General features: G+C 46.5%; 2 protein-coding genes and 1 long non-coding RNA gene across 5 annotated transcripts in view; all 3 read right to left on the minus strand.

Moving 5' to 3' along the window:
* Nucleotides 1–18,425, minus strand: part of tctn1 (tectonic family member 1) — a 1,200,810-nt gene that overhangs the window by 392,510 nt on the left and 789,875 nt on the right. The gene's annotated exons all lie outside the window — the stretch shown is intronic.
* LOC119129586 overlaps nucleotides 1–18,425 on the minus strand; it is a 539,655-nt gene that overhangs the window by 75,925 nt on the left and 445,305 nt on the right. The window lies entirely within an intron of this gene.
* The window catches only part of slc7a11 (solute carrier family 7 member 11), a 232,910-nt gene that overhangs the window by 58,374 nt on the left and 156,111 nt on the right, over nucleotides 1–18,425 (minus strand). For all 3 annotated transcript variants that reach the window (XM_037262863.1, XM_037262862.1, XM_037262860.1), the window contains exons 8-9: nucleotides 5,153–5,256; nucleotides 439–535 (exon numbers count right to left, since the gene is read on the minus strand). In XM_037262863.1, coding sequence (XP_037118758.1) covers nucleotides 439–535; nucleotides 5,153–5,256 — 201 coding nt within the window. The remainder of the gene's footprint in view (nucleotides 1–438; nucleotides 536–5,152; nucleotides 5,257–18,425) is intronic.

Below are 18,425 nucleotides of genomic sequence, written 5' to 3' on the forward strand. Positions count from 1 at the left end.
CTGCCTATCTTTTCGACAAGTCAGGTAAAACAAAGTGTCAAATAGAGTTGAAATAAGTGTTTATTATGTACTTGACGAAATAAACACATAAATCACAAAAAAAGTGCATCGCCAGGATAGTTGGAAACTGAATGTCAGCTCCTATTTTTGTGATGTAAATTAATTATTCTCCCTTAATCTCTCTGTTGTGAGTAAGAAACATTGAATAAGAATCAAAAGAAAAGGCACAGGAGTTACTTCAGCTACGACATACTTTGTTCAATTTTCCCTCGGGCACCACATAACCAATCTCAATCCAGGCCATTTCTTCTAACTGGGAAAAAAGTAAAGATTGCCTTCCAGTCCATATGTACAGAAATTTGAGATGAAGTAGTATATCGCTATCAATATCTTATAGTTATACTTTATTGATTCAGATATACTTTATTGTAAACTAACCAATAGGATGATGGCAGCTACTGGAGTGTTTCTGCGAATGTGAATCATGGAGTAAACCTCAGGTAGTTGTCCTTCACGTGATGCCACCAAGAATGTTCTGCAAAACACACACACATTTCTTTGACCAGTGTTTCACTTGTTTTTTTTCCTTCATATAAACATATTACAGTGGTACTAATGAACTTAATTGGCTCAGCGATCGGGTTTGTAAGTAGAAACGTTTGTAAGTAGAAACGTTTCCCATCAATGTAAAATCAAATAATGCGTGCCGGAGTATCTCAAAAGTCATACTTTTTGCCCTATTACTTTGTGTAAAAAGTTTTTAACTCATAATTTGTTCACATTGTGCAGGGCTTGAAAGTGTGATCATTATGGTCGCTGATATCATTATGGTCGGGTTATTCTATTAAGTAACAATAAGACATGCACCACAAAGAGACAGGAGACCAAGAACACAACCCAAGCCAGCAATGCTTGTTGCTCAACAAGGGAAAGTGGAGCTCTCAGCGCTCCAAGATCTTTGAAAGTTCAGCTTCCCCTGTGCAGCCTTTTATTGCATTCGACCTGGTGGGAGGCGGTTCCAAGTCTCGCAATACCCTACCATATTGAAATGTTTGTGTGGGTATCTTGACTGTGAGTGTGTGTGGGGGGTGAGTGTGTGCATGCGTGTAGCAATAATGCTGTCTTACTTTGAAAAGTTACAACAAGCGTGTGTTTTTATATATGATAACATTCGTCCATTAACTAATGCTCCAATCCTTTCGTAATGCGCTGGTAAAAAATTTATCTGGTTGCACAGAGCGAGTGCAGGTTTTAATGCTGCAACACTGTTCATACAGCAAAAAAGGTCAAATTCTGTCTAGTTAGACCTTTCTGCTAAAATTGGCAATCAATGCCGTGGATGGGTTAGGGTTTAGGTTAGATCAGTGCAGAGGTTACCCATCTTCACACAAAAATTAAGGCCTGAATCAAGGATTTTATCTAATTATGTGTACAATTATTTTAATCACAATGCAGCAAATAATTTAATACCTCAAGGTGAACTTACATGCACTATATACACGCACTACCATAAGTTCGTGGTTAAGGGTATTGGAAATATTTGTTGTCTTGTAACCAGTCACATTAAATTAAAACTGTATTTAATTTAATCTTAATTTCCAAAACGTGCCTATAGTATTGTCAAACTATTATCATGAAAATCCTAAAATCTTGTCTCCTGAAAACGACAAACTAAAACGAATGGTCTGTCCCGCCACACATAGTAAGTGAAAAATCCCTATTGTAAATTATTATGTTTTTGTTTGTGGACTTGTCATGCTGTCGGGTTTTGTGAGTTGTTTTTGTCTTGTCCTGTTCGTCGTATTGTCACTTCCTGTTTTGTTTTGGTAACTCTCCTCTCGTTTCAGTCGTGGGTCCTTCCTCTGTGCGTCAGGCCACTTGGCTCCCCTGATCCCAATTGTGTGCACCTGTGTCGTTGGCCCTAATTGTCTGCACCTGTGTCCTCACCCTTCTGCGTGTGTATATAGCCTGCGTCTTCCCCTTGTCTTGTGCCAGTGCGTCTTGTCCCGTCTTGAACACTAGCGATCACGTGGGTAACAGAAATCCCCTTAGAGATCATAGTTAGAAGATACCTTTTGTCCAGCCTGAGCTCTGTGTTTTTTAGTTATGTTTTTTGCCATCGTATTTCCCTCGTTTTGAGGCGCTTTTGGTTTTTGCTGTCTCCAGCCTTTTTGTCCCTCCTTTTGAGGCGCATTTTGTTTTTTGTGCTGTCTTCAGCCTGTGAGAATAAACACCTTTTGTTGGCACTCTGCATCCGAGTCCTCTCCCTGATCCAAGTCTGACAGGACTTTGTTGAACTGAGAGTTTGTGTGTGTGAGACAGTGCACACAATGTTCATTGTTGAAAATGTGGTCTTTGGTCTGTGGTCTTAGTACTGTAGGAGTCAATTTCTGTCATTATCATGTTGGGGCGTGACATGATAATGTCACAATAAAGTGTGTGTGTGTGTGTGTGTGTGTGTGTGTGTGTGTGTGTGTGTGTGTGTGTGTGTGTGTGTGTGTGTGTGTGTGTGTGTGTGTGTGTGTGTGTGTGTGTGTGTGTGTGTGTGTGTGTGTGTGTGTGTGTGTGTGTGTGTGTGTGTGTGTGTGTCTTTGCGGTAACACAGTAAAAAATGGGCTCTTAGTCTCTGACTAGTTGGCCTTGGCCACAGTTTGATAATCGACTTTGTAGTCCTGTCATTGGCTTTGCGGCTGCATGTTTTGGACACTCGGGTGAAAAGAGGGGCGGAGCTGTCAACTGATCGCTACCTGGTGGTGTAATAGCTTTGATGGTGAGGGAAGATGCCGGTCCGATCTGGCACACCCAAACATATTGTGAGGTGTTTGCTGGGAATCCCTTGACAGAAAGAGCTTCAACTCCCACCTCTGGCAGAGCATCTGGGGAAGGCCTGCGACATTGAGTCTGAGTGAACCATGTTCGGTGCCTTCATTGTTGAGGCGGCCAACCGGAGCTGTGGCCGTAAGGTGGTTGGTGCCTATCATGGCGGCAACTCCCAAATCCACTGGTGGACACCGGGAGTAAGGGATGCCGTCAAGCTGAAGGAGTCCTATCGGACCTTTTTGGCCTGTGAGACTCCGACATGTATCGGCTGGCCAAACGGAACGTGGCTTCGGTGGTTGCTGAGGCAAAGACCCGAGTGTAGGAGGAGTTTGAGTAGAATGACCTTCGGAGAGCTTCGAGGAAATTTTGGTCCACCATTTGATGTTTCAGCGAAGCAGTGCACCGTTAATACTCGACAGTGGAGATGGGATGCCGCTGACCTCGACTCTGGACGTCGTAAGTCAGTGGAGAGAATACTTCGAAGACCTTCTCAATTCCATCGACTTCCATTGTGAAAGCAGAGCCTGGGCACTTTGAGGTGGGCTCTCCCATCTCTGGGGTTGAAGTCACTGAGGTAGTTAAAAAGCTCCTTGGTGGCAAGGCTCCTGGGGTGGATGAGATCTTCCTGGAGTTCTTTAAGGCTCTGGATCTGGGGCTGTCCTGGCTGAAACGCACAGCAACCCGTGGACATTGGGGACAGTGCCTCTGGATTGGCAAGCTAGGGTGGTGGTCCCCTTTTTTAAGAAGAGGGGTCGGAGAGTGTTTTCCAACTACAGAGGAATCAAATTTATCAGCCTCCCTGGCAAGTTCTATTCAGGGGTGCTGGAGAGGAGGGAGGTCGAATCTCAGATTCAAGAGCAGTGTCGTTTTCATTGTGGCCCTGGAACAGTGGACCAGCTCTATACCCTTAACAGGATCCTCGAGGGTGCATGGTAGTTCGCTCAACCAGTCCACATGTGTTTTGTGGACCTGGAGAAGGCATTTGACTGTGTCTCTCGGGGAGTTCTGTGTGGGGTGCTTCGGGAGTAAGGGGTACCGAACCCACTGATAAGAGCGGTTTGGTCGCTGTATCACCAATGTTCGAGTTTGGTCCACATTTCCGGCAGGAAGTCGGATTTGTTTCCAGTGAGGGTTAGACTCCGCCAAGGCTGCCCTCACCGATTCTGTTCGTAATTTTTACGGACAGAATTTCAAGGCGCAGCCGAGGCATTGAGGTGGTCCGGTTTGGCCGCCTCAGGATCGCATCTCTGCTTTTTGTAGATGATGTGGTGCTGTTGGTTTCTTCGAGCCAAGATCTCCAACTCTTACTGGAGCAGTTCGCAGCCGAGTGAGAAGCAGCCCGGATGAAAATAAAAAGGAGATCGACAGGTGGATCGATGACGCGTCTCCTGTAATGGAACTGTGGAAAGGGAGCTGAGCCGAAAGGCGAAGCTCTCGATTTATCGGTCGATCTATATTCCTGCCCTCACCTATGATCATGAGCTATGAGTCATGACCAAAAGAACAAGATCCTGGATACAAGCGGCCAATATGAGTTTCCTACACAAGGTGTCCAGGCTCTCCCATAGAGATAGGTTGAGAAGCTCGGTCATCCGTGTTGAGCCGCTGCTCCTCTACGTTGAGAGGAGCCAGATGTGGTGGTTCAGGCAGCTCAGGTATCCCATTAGGATGCCTCCTGGATGCTTCCCCAGGGGCGTTTTCTGGGAATGTCCCACCGGCGAAACCCGGGGACGTTAAGTTTTGCATACAAATAAAAATATCAGTGTGTAAAATAATGTTAAATGTTGTTCGTGTTCTGTTCTAAAATGTTTTTGTTTTGTTATTGGAAGTATTCAAAATAGTATCTTTTAAGCGTTTGGTTGAACTAATACAACGTTAAAAAGTTGTGTAGCTGTCATCTATTATTTCACTGCTTTTTACCAATGTTTTTCCTATCTTTTTTCATAGAATATCCATTTTTTAGTCTTCTTTCAAAGTTATACTGTACAAATCAATGGGCCTGTTTTGGCAGCTGGTTGTTGCAAGGAAAATTGTTAAATATTTTGCAACCATATCTTCAGTCACTGTCAATCTACATTGTACAAATATGAGATGTCTGTACATAAGAAAATATTGTCATTCTGTTTAAGCCCCAGAAAGGGTGCGACCAAATCTGCACTGGTCGCACCAGTGCTGCAAAAGTTAGCTTAGAGCTCTGTTGTGTTTTGAAAGTTCTTAAATTACTGTTACATCACAGAAATTGCATTTTACAGAAGTTTGTAAACTTTTTTATATTGATTTAATTACATACCACACAAAGTAACAATGCTGTTCAAATAAAAAGAAACTGTACCTTGACAGGACCAAGAGGGAACCATTCATGGAGCCGTAGCACGACATGGCCACAAATCCTGGTACTGCTAATGAAAAATTTCCCATCAACTTCTTTGCAAATGTCTGTAAATCAGGAAACTATATTGTAATAAAAGAGTTTATGGGAAAATGTTGTGTCATATGGTAAGTCAAAGGATGTGATACAAACATTTTCATAGTGAACATGTGTGAGTGTGATAGATGGACACAAGCATTACAGAAAGAAATGTTTTTACATATTGTGTCTGGTAGACATTTACAATTTATTATTAAGGCATTACCTATGTGTTTATATATGTGCAGGGTTTCATACAGAAGTCATTTAAATATACTACGCACGTACAACAGATTTTTCAAAGATTAAAAAAAAGATTAAAGATTAAAGTCCCAATGATCGTCACACACACACCTGGGTGTGGTGAAATTTGTCCTCTGCATTTAACCCATCCCCGTGTGATTTTAATCCATCCCCTGGGGGAGAGGGGAGCAGTGAGCAGCAGCGGTGCCGCGCTCGGGAATCAGTTGGTGATCTAACCCCCCAATTCCAACCCTTAATGCTGAGTGCCAAGCAGGGAGGCAATGGGTCCCATTTTTATAGTCTTTGGTATGACCCGGCCGGGGTTTGAACCCACAACCTTCCAGTCTCAGGGCGGACACTCTACCACTAGGCCACTGAGCTGGTCAAGAGATGAACAAGTTGTTCCAAAAATTGTCTTAACATATAAATGTTTAGTAAATACATTTATTCCAGGGTCACACTGTCAGCTAACCAATAGTAAAGGCAAAACACATTTTGGGTTCTTCAGATGCTCAGTGATCTTACATACTATGATGACTGTTGGGCCTCATGACTGTTAATTTTGATTTCAGATTATAAGACACTTTTGGTGGTTCCATCATACCTCTGCTATATGCTTTGCGTTAAACTGTTGGCAGCTCTGAAAGGACAGACGCCCAAATGTTTACAGAGAAATAGCCAACAGGGGATTAGCGAGGGAGGGGGATTCTCAGCCAATGGTTCAAAACATGTGAGCCACCCTTAAATGTTTGTTAGTAAGAAAAGTAGAATATCTGATTTCCACAGAACTTGAAGAACGTGAAGTGACACAAGGGCCAAGGAAAAATCTATTTGATAGTGTGAATCCAGATGTTGTTTTGCTCAGAGTAAATGTAAAATAAGATTTAAATTCTTAATTTCGCTGTAGATTATGCATCCATTTTATTGATGATTGTTTCAGGGGGAGGCCACCACAATGAATGTATAGACATCTTTCCATCCTACATCATCAAAAGCTGTGTGCGGATCACTGAAGCAAAAAAAAAAACAAAAATGCAGACACTGGATGGAACGATTTTTTTTTTTTAAAGTGTGGTATCGTCATAGTTATTGAATTGTTACAAACAATAATACAATGCCTAGCTGTTGTGTGTCTGGATGTATGAATCTGAGTGGAGAGGAGATAGTGTTTCCTGCTTCCAAGAAGAAACAGCCAATTTCATGACGTCACTTCTGGCGCAACTTGAGTGCACAAGTGCATGCGGTGTCCCAAATCCACATTAAACCAGTCCAAATTCAGCATGATTTATGGAGGGTACATGAGGAGGAGCCTTTAAATTGCAATTTGTCCTTTGGTAATTTGGAAACATGCTATTTAGTTGGGCCGCAAGTGATGTCATGCGCTGCGGTTGAAAATGTGGCCAAAAATCTAGCCTCCAGAGGACATAGACTTGTTAATTTGGAAACAGGCATAGTCTCATCAAGCACATTTCTGAGGCGGGGCAAACTTGTGGAAACTACCAACAAAATTAACCAATAAGTGAAGAGCGGGCGTGATGGGGGAGGGGCATAGGGGCTGACATTCTTTTGAAATAAACGCTTCTAGTGCTGTTAGCTGCTGCACAATGTCATGGAACCTTCTCATTTGTGACTGGGGAGAGGCCCTCTCAGAGGACCTGCATATGTCTCACTACACCCAGGCTTGCCTCAGAATGCACCTACACTCCTTTGACCCTTTTCCCTAATCTGAACTGTACTGCCCACCTGGCAGCTCCGAACCCGACTCCTATGGGCGGGTGACGTCAAACGGAAACCCAGTCCATCCTGTACTCGGTGCTCCAAGACAATACACTGTGACTTTTCTCCCATCAGCTGCACGTCATGTCAGCGAGAGTTCCACAAAAGCTGTACTGGCCCGAACCGATATTCAAAAGTTCCTACAGGCTTCATATGCGGCTTCTGCTCTGGTGCGCTATACAGTAATCCTTAGTTCATTGCTGATAATTGGTTCTAAGACCACCCGCGATAGGTGAAAATCCGCAAAGTAGCGTCACCCTCTCATTTTTAACATACATTTTTTGTGTATCAATAAATGTATATTAAACCATATTACCATTAGAAATTTACATAATAGTTTCAAAAATGCATGTTATCATTAGAAATGTACATAATAGTTTCAAAAATGTAAATATTATATTAATAGTATGAATGACATACAGCAAATAATGTATAAATAATATAAATATGATAGGCGTCTGTGTGTGTGTGTGCGCGTGTGTGTGTAACATATGTAGATGTAGCTAAAGTATACATACTGTAAACATGTTTTTAGAACTTTTATTATTATTATTTTTTTATAACAAGGTATGATACTGTAAATATGTTTTTAGAAATCGTATTATGACAACTTTTTTTATAACAAGGTACAAGTGTACGTATTGCAATTGTGTGGGCACTCCCTGCCTTCTGCTGGCAACTTTCGTGCCATAATTCCGCAATTTTGAATTTTTATTTTGAATTTTTGAATTTTTTTGGGGGGGGAGAATCCGCGATGTACTGACGCCACGATAAATGAACCGCGATGTAGCGAGGCATTACTGTATATGTATTAAACATTATTCGACGATCACATCCCCAATCTGTGTACAACCCTCACCACCCTCCAACCCTCTCCAACCCATCCTAACTCAATCGTCATCTTCTCAACGGCAGCAGGGGAACACTCCCCCTATTACAAAAAAGACCTGCTTAGATTGTGGTTACAACATGCCATCTTCCCGCAATCTTCTTATCTGCATATCTTGTTCTAGGCGCTTCCATATCAGATGTACCAAAGAAATCGAGACTGGCACTTGCTAAACTGAGGAGACTGAACAAGTGGACTTGTCAAACCTGTATCCGTTCTGCTATCCCTCGCAACACCCCGATATGTGAAACAAAAAAAGTCCCGCTCCCTTCCGTAACTGTCAAGGTTTGGGATGGAAATGGAGCAGGGCGACCAAATGCAGCTTGGACCAGGGTTTATTGGAGAACTCAAAAGGCAAACTGACACGACTTAACAAAACAATAACTTGAGTGACTGACCGGGCCGTGAAACAGGAAGACAGCAGGACATGACGACAGCAACAGGAACCAAAAAGACATCGTGACACTAACACACAACCCACAACACGCACACAACAACAGACAAACACGCAGAAGACAAGCAATGATCCGACAGGGAGTGACACACAGACAGGACTTAAATACAAGACCGGTAACAAGAGGCAGGTGAGAATGATCACACTCATCATGGGCACACAGGAGGGGAGGGGCGAGCACACAGACATGATCGGGGACGAGTCGTGACAGTAACCAAACCTAGTCTCACAATCCAACTGTAATTCCCTTACCACCAAAATCATGGTGTTGGCAGACATTTGCAAAAAGCTCAACATCAATGCCCTCTGTCTTCAAAAAACCAAGTTCAGTCGTGAAAGACCCCACAGTACGATGCAATCCGCAAAGATTGTGTTGGATTCGGCTTGTTTATCTACTCACGCAATGGGCTCCCATACTGTTCAGCAATCCCCCAACTCCAGCCCACCTGAAATCCAACAAATTCTCATCCCAACAGCCCAACGTAGCCAGCTCTCTCTCACAAATGTCTCCATCCCTCCCATCAAATCCAACTATGTAGGCCCCCAAAATAAACACCTCTCATGGTTGAACCGCGTCCCAACTGATCCTGGCCTGATATGAGGGGACTTCAATGAACATCACATGTGATGGGACGAATTTGTGCACGCCAACAATAGAAGTTCTGCACTCTTTGATTGGCTTGATGAAAATGAAAGGAATATTTTAAATGATGGCAAACCTACCTGAATTTCCAGACACACCCAACGGCCTGGACTTAACACCCCAAATCTCTCGTTTGCAGACCCGGTGGCCATCAGCTGCCAATTATCATCAAATGGAGAGGGGAGAGCAACGTGGAAAATGCGTAACGCCAAGTCCGACTCAACTTCCAAAATGGAGCCTGGGGAAAATACAAATTCATCATCAGTCAAGGTCTTGAAGCCATCGATGAGACCCAACAAAAAAAAAGCGTAACGCCAAATCCGACTCAACTTCCAAAAGGGAGCCTGGTGATAGCACAAATTCATCATCCGTCAAGGTCTTGAAGCCATCGATGAGACCCAACAAACATCCGCTGTCCTTGAGGCCTTTACAACTCATCAAAAAGGCCGCCACTGACGCCATCCCAACAAGTCATCCGATCTAACACCCCATGGTTAACTGAGGAAATTCACCAGCTGAAAAAAAACGCAACAAGCTGAGACGAAGCCTGAGGGTCGCAAACTGTCAAGAATGCCTGACAGTCTCCAAAGAGGTACAAACCATCGCAGAGGCGAAGAGAGCAAATTGGCAAAACCACCTTGAAAAAATTGCTAAAACTAAAGACCTCAAAAAGCTCTGGTCCGTAGTTTCAATGCTAACCAGACGAGAGAGGCCAGGAAAACACTCATCTACAAGGGCAAAGGGCTCATCTAAGAGTGTGCCTCAGATGGTGCAAAACCTAATGCAATTAACTGTGAATACACAATGGTGAGTGGGCGGAGAAGCGACAAGTCGGATGGTAGTACAAGAGCTTTGACGAGATGATCAAACACCCCTTGGCAGGAGCCCGAACCCCCCTACATCCTAGCTGAACTCCAGAAGGCGCTGAAACAGATTAAACCCGGTAAAGCTGCAGGACCCAACGGCATTGCTCCTGAAATGTGAAACCACCCGATAGAGGCTCTCTCACTGCTGCTACAATGCGCATACGATGTTCTGGTGAAGATCATGCTCAGCAGGCTGATCGAGCACATGTCGGAAGCTGTGCTCCTGGAAACTCAGTGTGGCTTCCGGAAAACTAGATCCACCACAGACATAATAATAATAATAGATCGGTTTTATATAGTGCTTTTCTAAACACTCAAAGCCGCTTTACATAGAAAATCCTCGCTTAATCGCGCACACACACGCACACACACACACACACAAACACACACTCACACACACGAAGAGTTAGGGGTTATGTGCAGAGTTGAAGAGGTGGGTCTTGAGATGGTGTTTGACGGAGTGCAGGGAGTCAGCATTACGGATGGTCAGGGGGAGAGAGTTCCAGAGAGTGGGGGCAGCAATGGCAAAGGCTCTATCCCCAATGGTCCGGTATTTGGTTGAGGTAGTGGGGGTGAGCAAGTTGGCGTCAGCAGAGCGGAGTCGGCGGGTGGGGGTATAGCAATGCAGGAGTTCAGACAGGTAGGGGGGGGGGCAAGGGAGTGACAGAGTGGTCGTCAATGCAGAGTGTGAAGTTGTGGTAGGTGGGGAGGCTGGATTTAGGACCGAAGTTGATGATTTCCGTTTTGTTACTGTTTAGTTTGAGAACGTTTTGAGTCAGTCTTTAATGTCTGTGAGGCAGCGAGTGAGGGTGGAGAGAATGGCAGGGGAGATGGTTTTGGTGGAGATGTAAAGTTGTGTATCGTCAGCGTAACAGTGGAGTTTGAAACCATGGCGCCGGATGATGTGTCCAATGGGAAGCATGTACAGTGTGAAAAGAATGGGGCCCAGAACTGATCCTTGAGGGACTACGTGTGCAACAGGGGTGGTGTGGGATTTGTGTTGGTCAATGGTGATGTATTGAAATCTGTCAGACAGGTAGGATTTGAACAAGGAGAGGGCGGTGTTGGTGATGCCGATAGATTCTAGGCGGTTGAGAAGAATGGAATGGTTTACTGTATCGAAGGCAGCACTGAGGTCAAGGAGGAGAAGGATAGTGAGAGAACCAGAGTCAGAGGAAAGCAGGAGATCGTTAGTGACTTTAAGTAGGGCCGTTTCAGTGCTGTGGTGTGTACGGAAACCAGATTGGAATGGTTCATACAGGTTATTTAAAAGGAGGTGGGTCTTGGGTTGAGATGTGACGGCTCTTTCCAGTAGTTTTGATAGAAATGTGAGATTAGAGATGGGTCTGTAGTTGTTGGCGTCCTCAGGGTCAAGGCCGGATTTTTTGAGGAGAGTGATGGCTGCAAGCTCAAGAGGTGAAGGGACTGTGCCAGAGGTGAGGGAGGAATTGATGATGTCTATGATGAGTGGGGCAATGGGAGTGAGGCAGTCTTTAACTAGTTGAGATGGCATGGGGTCCAGGGGGGAGTTAGAGGATTTCATGGTGGAGAGTATTTGGAAGAGGTCAGCAGAAGTTATGGGGGAAAAGGTTGATAGCCGGGGGACGGATGATGAAAAGAATGTGGGTTCAGGTTGTGGGATACTAGAGGGGGAGGATGCGAGCTGGTGGTAGATGCTTTCTATTTTAGAGTTGAAAAATGACAAAAGCGTGTCACATTTCTCTGGGGTGAATGATGATGAAGTGTTGTCATGGGGTTTGAGGAGTTTGTTTATGGTCGAAAACAGGGAACATGGGTTTGAAGAACCAGAGTGGATGATACCAGAGTAATAAGATGAGCGGGCTTTGTTAAGGGCTGATTTATAGTGATGCATAAGGTCTTTGTAAGCGAGGGCATGGACTGCGAGACTGGCTTTCTTGCATAATCGTTCTAGCTGTCGAAGTTGTTTCTTAAGTTTACGGAGTTCCGGGTTGAACCAGGGTGCGAAGTGAGTAAAGGTGACTGTTTTGGTTTTCAGAGGAGCCACTGTGTTGAAGGAGGTAGACATAATGTTGTTGTAAGTGTTGACAAGGTCCGTGGGGGTTGGGTTTGCAGGGGGGGTGAGGGCGGAAACAGATACAGGAGAAAACTCAACTACTTGAAAAAACAGCATCAGGACTGGGACTAAAAATAAACGGAGCAAAAACCAAAGTAATGCGAGTAAACAGCAAAAACACAAACCCCATCAACCTCAGGGGCTGCCCACTGGAAGAGGTACACAAATTCACATACCTAGGAAGTGTAATTGCAGTGGACGGTGGAACGGAGGAAGATGTGAAATCAAGAATAGGGAAAGCAAGAACAGCATTCAACATATTAGATAAGATCTGGAAAACCAAAACCATTTCACTCAATACTAAACTCAAAATCTTCAACTCCAACGTCAAAACAGTGCTGCTATATGGATCAGAAACATGGAGGACCACAAAACACATCACCGCTAAATTGCAAACCTTCACAAACCATTGCCTAAGACGCATCCTCAGGATCTTCTGGCCCAACCGCATCAGCAACACTAGCCTATGGGACCGCACCAAACAAGAAACAATAGAGATACAGGTTTTGAGGAGGAAGTGGAGCTGGATAGGACATACCCTGAGGAAAAACAACATGGCTATAACCAAACAGGCGTTAACATGGAACCCACAAGGCAAAAGAAGCAGAGGGAGACCCAAAAACAACTGGAGAAGGAGCACAGAGCTGGACGTCAAGAAGATGGGACTGACATGGAAACAGCTGGAGAAAATGGCACAAGACAGACGAGGGTGGAAACTCTTCATCGATGGCCTATGTTCCGAAAGGAATGAAAAGGCTTAGTAGTAGTAGAGGGCGGAAAGGGTTTTTGATATGCAGGTGGAGAGAGTGTCTGGGCAGATGGACTTGAGGTTGCGAAAGATAATTGTGCGGTTTTGTTTTGGTTCGGGGGTGGGGGTGTCAATGTCGAATAAGATGGCTAGTTGGTCAGATATGGTGAGGTCGAAGCTAGAAATGTTGTGCATGTGGAGGCCAGTGCTGCAGACCAGGTCTAGCGAGTGTCTATGCTTGTGGGTAGGGCAGGTAATGTGTTGAGTGAAGCCGGAGCAGTTGAGGAAATCCAGGAAGTCCATAGAATGTTTACAGTCAGGGGAATCGATGTGCAGGTTAAAATCACCAAGAAGCAGGAGGGATGATGAAACAGAGAAAAGTGCAGTGATGGATTCTGAGAGGTCAGATAAGAAAGATGGGTTTGGTTTGGGGGGGCGGTAAATAATAACAGTAATGAGGGGTTGAGGTCCTGGAAGTTTAAAAGCCAGATGTTCGAATGATGGGGCAGAGGGGAGGGACAGGGCGCGGGGTTTGAGGTTTTGATTGAAAATCGCAGCGATGCCACCCCCTCTGCCCTCAGTGCGTGGGCTGTCCAAATCGGAGTATCCTGAAGGGGTGGTTTGATTGAGTGAGAAATAGTCCAGGGGTTTTTGCCATGTTTCATTTAGGCAAAGCAGATCAAGTTCGTTGTCTATGATGAATTCGTTGAGGATAAAGCTTTTATTGTTGAGGGAACGTGTGTTGAAGAGGGAGATTTTCAGGGGCTTTTGTTTTAAAGCCGTTGGGGAGGTGGTTTGGATTGTCAGGAGGTTGAAAAGGTTCGCAGAGGACGAGTTCTGATGACGTGGGTTGATGTGATGACGTAAGGAGGAACTGTGGAAGCCGTTGTGTGAGCTGCGGTCAGTCCATATTGTTGGAATACAGTTTTCGGTGTTTGAAGTGAAAATGAATTTTTGGCGAGATCCGCGATGGATGTAGGGGGGTCGGCGTAGAAGGGCAAAGTCTCGGAGTGCGCTGACCAGATCCCCGGAAGGAGGAAGCGCGGGTATGAGTCGGCGAAGCTCGGCAGGCGTGTAATGGAGAACCATGACGGACGTGGAGAAGTGGCGGATCCTGGAGATGAGTGGAGGCGTTAGCCGCTGCCGAAAGCCAGATGGTGAAGAAGTGCGAGCAGCAACAGCATCGTCCTTTACGGTGGCGCGCCGGGCCCAGCCCTGGGGGCAGGGAGCCGCGGCAGCGCCGGCCGGCGATGCAGGGCCGCCAAGGCGCCCACCACGTCCAGGTAGCGTTGATGGCTCCCACGCCGAGCCTCACGGCACCAGCAAGTCCAGCCAGCACACAGCATCATCATCATCATCGGCGGTCACTCGGGACGAGTATGACTGTCTTCTTCTCAGGGTCGTCTACTTGTGGGTCCGCAGGTGGGCGTAGAGGCCGATCCGGGATCCACATATTTTTGTGCAGTGTGGGCAGGGGAAAGTGGTGGTGGGCTGTGGTCTTGCTGGAGCCTGTTTTTGTCTTTCTTTTCGGAGTTGTCGTTTGGTTTCTGCGACACGCCGGAGTTCCTTTTCGTGATGTGCTGCACCTTCTTGCACCGCTGCCCTCCAGCAGTTCCTGTTCAAGGCGATGCGCTCCCAGTCCCGAGATGTTATTTGGAATTTCTTGAGATTGGTCTTGAGGTTGTCCTTAAAACGTTTCTTTTGCCCGCCCGGGGCTCGCGGACCTCTCTCCAGCTGGGAGTATAACATCTGTTTGGGGAAGCGGGTGTCAGCCATGCGGATGAGATGTCCTGTCCATCGGAGTTGGTGCTGCATTATTAAGGTGGTGATGCTCGGTATCCTGGCTTCCTCCAGAACGCTGATGTTTGTGCGTCTGTCCTCCCATTTGATCCTGAGTATTTTCCTCAAGGTTCTCTGGTGGTGTTGTTCAAGAGCTCTTAGGTGCCTGCTGTAGGTTGTCCATGATTCTGCCCCGTAAAGTAAGGTGGGGAGAACCACAGCTTTGTAAACCAGGAGCTTGGTGTCAACCCGGAGGTCTCTGTCTTCAAAGACTCTTTTCCGGAGTCTGGCATACGCTCCACTGGCACAGCTCAGGCGATGGTTGACCTCAGAGTCAATGTCCGCTTTGGAGGAGAGAAAGCAGCCGAGGTAGGGGAAATGGTGAACATATTCAAGTGCAGTGTTGCCCACATTTATGATGGGCGGAGTAGATGGCTGGTTGGGTGGGGGTTGATGTAGCACCTGGGTCTTCTTGATGTTCACGGTCAGACCCAGGGCTCTGTATGGCTTAGCGAAGGAGTTCAGGATGCCCTGGAGGTCTTCTGCAGAGTGTGCTGCAATGGCATTATCGTCTGCATACTGGAGCTCCACGACCGTGGTGGTTCTGATCTTGGTTTTGGCTTTGAACCTGTTAAGGTTGAAGAGCCTGCCATCAGTCCTGTACCATATTGGGATTCCGTGTGGTAGGTCTTTGTTGATGAGGTGTAGTATGGCGGCAATGAAGACAGAGAACAGGGTGGGTGCAATAATGCATCCCTGTTTGACCCCTGTCTCTACAGTGAAAGGCTCAGTCAAGGAGCTGTTGTTGAGCACTGTGGCTGTCATTCCGTCATGTAATAAACGCAGTATTCTGACGTATTTGTCCGGGCAACCATACCTCAGAAGGATGCTCCATAGGGCCTGGCGATCCACCGTGTCAAAGGCTTTTGTAAGGTCTATGAAAGCCATGAACAAAGGCTGTTTATGCTCACGGCATTTCTCCTGGAGTTGGCGTGCTGCAAAAATCATGTCTGCAGTGCCTCTCGATGGGCGAAAACCGCACTGCGATTCTGGGAGAATTTCCTCAGACAGTGGCAGTAGGCGATTGGCAAGAACACGAGCAAGTACTTTGCCAACTGTTGAAAGGAGCGAGATGCCCCTATAGTTTCTGCAATCCGCTTTGTCCCCTTTCTTAAAAATGGTCACTATCAGAGCATCCCTGTGCTCTGAGGGGAGTACTTCTTTTTCCCAGACCTTCAGAAAGAGGGAATGGAGGTGGCGCTGGAGCTCTAGTCCACCTTCCTTTAGGACCTCAGCTGGGATCCCATCTGGCCCAGAGGCCTTGTTGTTCTTCAGGCTCCTGATGGCATCTTGGACCTCTACTAAAGTGGGAGGTTCACCCATGTCTTCCCTGATGGGACTCTGAGGGATGTGACTGAGGAAATCTGACTGAGTTGTGCTGTCACGGTTGAGGAGTTCCTGAAAGTGCTCTCTCCACCGGTTGTTTATGGACTCATTGTCCTTCAACAGCTCCTGCCCGTCTTTAGAGCGTAGGGGTTTTTGGCCGCGATGGCTTGGGCCGTAGACACCCTTAGTAGCGCTGAAAAAGCCTCTGGTGTCACCAGAGTCTGCCAAACTCTGGATTTCCAGTGCCCTTTCTGTCCACCAGGAGTTTTTAATCTGTCTCACCCGGCTCTGGACGTCAGCCTTGGCTCTGGAGTGAGCCTGTCTCTTTGCTGTGCAGGTGATGTCATTTTGCCAGACACGAAAGGTTTCCCTTTTCTTGGAGATGAGCTGTTCTATCTCTGTGTCGTTCTCATCAAACCAGTCGTGATGCTTTCTGGCCTTGTACCCGAGAGTGGCACGGCAGGTGTCGAGGATGAAAGACTTGAGCAGGCTCCAGTGTTCTTCAATGTCCTCAGGGTATTCCTGATTGAGGCTTTCTCCAAGAGAGGCCTGAAACAGCTGGAGGGCGGCAGTGTTGTTCAGGGTCTCGAGGTTTAGTCTCTGAGGGTGAGGGTCTCAGCTTCTTTTGCAGTCTCCTCTTCCTCTTGAGTCTGATGGACATCGTGGATCGTATCAGGCGGTGATCTGTCCAGCAGGCCTCTGAATCCTTCCATGGCTTTTGTGATGCTCACGTCGCGCTGATCCCTGGCTCTGACAATGACATAATCAATATGATGCCAGCGAGGGTGTCTCCATGAACCCTTAAGTTTGTTCTTCTGGCGAAAGATGGTATTGGTGATGGTAAGGTCGTATTGAGCACATTTGCTAAGAAGCAAAACCCCGTTGGAGTTGATTTTTCCAATGCCTTCCTTTCCAATGGCGCCCTTCCAGAGGTGGTGGTCCCGGCCCACTCTGGCATTGAAATCTCCCAATATAATAATCTTGTCCTCCTTGGGGATTTTTGACAATACCTCATCCAGACAGGCATAGAAGGCCTCTTTTTTGTCCTCATCGGAAACGAGGGTAGGTGCATAAGCACTAAGAACTGTTGCCGTCTGGTTGTTGGCCAGCACCAGACAGAGGGTCATCAGGCGCTCACTGATTCCCACAGGGAGTTCAGAGAGCTGACTGATCAGTTGGTTCTTGATGGCAAAACCAACCCCATGGATCCTAGGCTCATCTGTGGCCTTTCCTTTCCAGAAGAAAGTGTATCCACCCTTTTCCTCCTTCAGATGACCTTCCTCTGCCCGTCGGGTTTCTGAAAGAGCAGCTATGTCAATCCGGCATCTTCTCAGTTCCCTGGCAATGATGGCGGTTCTCCTCTCCGGCCTATCACTGGTTACACTGTCCATTAGTGTGCGCACATTCCATGCTCCAAAATTCATTCAACATTAAAAAACTGAAGTCATGTCCCAACTCGCTACCTCTACCTCCTCACCCCACAGTTTCCACATAAATGGCATTCCACTCAACACAGTGGATCGCTTCACTTACCTTGGCTCCACTTTGTCCTCATGCTGCTCCCTTGATACTGAACTGCACACCTGCATCAATAAAGGCTCATCATCCTTTGGTCGCCTACGCCACAGAGTTTTGGAAAACTGTAACCTGAAGGGCAGCACTAAGATCGCTGTGTACAAAACAGTATATCTCTCCACTCTCCTCTATGGAGCGGAGACATGGACCCCATACCGTCAACACATCAACAAGCTGGAGGCCTTCCACATACGCTGCCTGCGGAGGATCCTTGGCCTGTCCTGGGAGGATCGAGTCCCCTATACAGACATCCTCAAAAATACCAACTCCATCTGCATGGAAGCAGCCGTGGCTAAGAAGCATCTTCGGTGGATTGGACACACCATCCGTATGCCTGATGACCGTCTGCCCCGCCAAGTCCTCGATGGCCAACTGAGAGGTGCAAAGCGCTCTGTTGGGGGCAAAAGCGGCGCTTTAAGGACTACACCAGGGCCCTCTTAAAGCAATCCAACATCAACACTACGCAGCTTGAAACTCTGGCACTCGACAGACCAACCTGGCAGATCACTTGTGCCACTGCAGTTTAAAAAATACACCAAACCAATCAAGACAGACGATCCAAGAGGCGCATTCAACGACACCAGCAGGCAGCTGGTAGCCCCCTGGCATCCGGGTTCCCCTGCTCCATCTGTGAGCGGTTATGCGGCTTGTCAAGTTACATGGTGGTCAGGATGCTACAAGGTGGTGCGTGAGTGTGTATTGGATTTGGCCCAGATGAATTGGCTCAGATGAAATTCCAAATTT

Source organism: Syngnathus acus, chromosome 10, assembly GCF_901709675.1.
Source record: "Syngnathus acus chromosome 10, fSynAcu1.2, whole genome shotgun sequence".
Classification (NCBI taxonomy): Eukaryota; Metazoa; Chordata; class Actinopteri; order Syngnathiformes; family Syngnathidae; genus Syngnathus; species Syngnathus acus.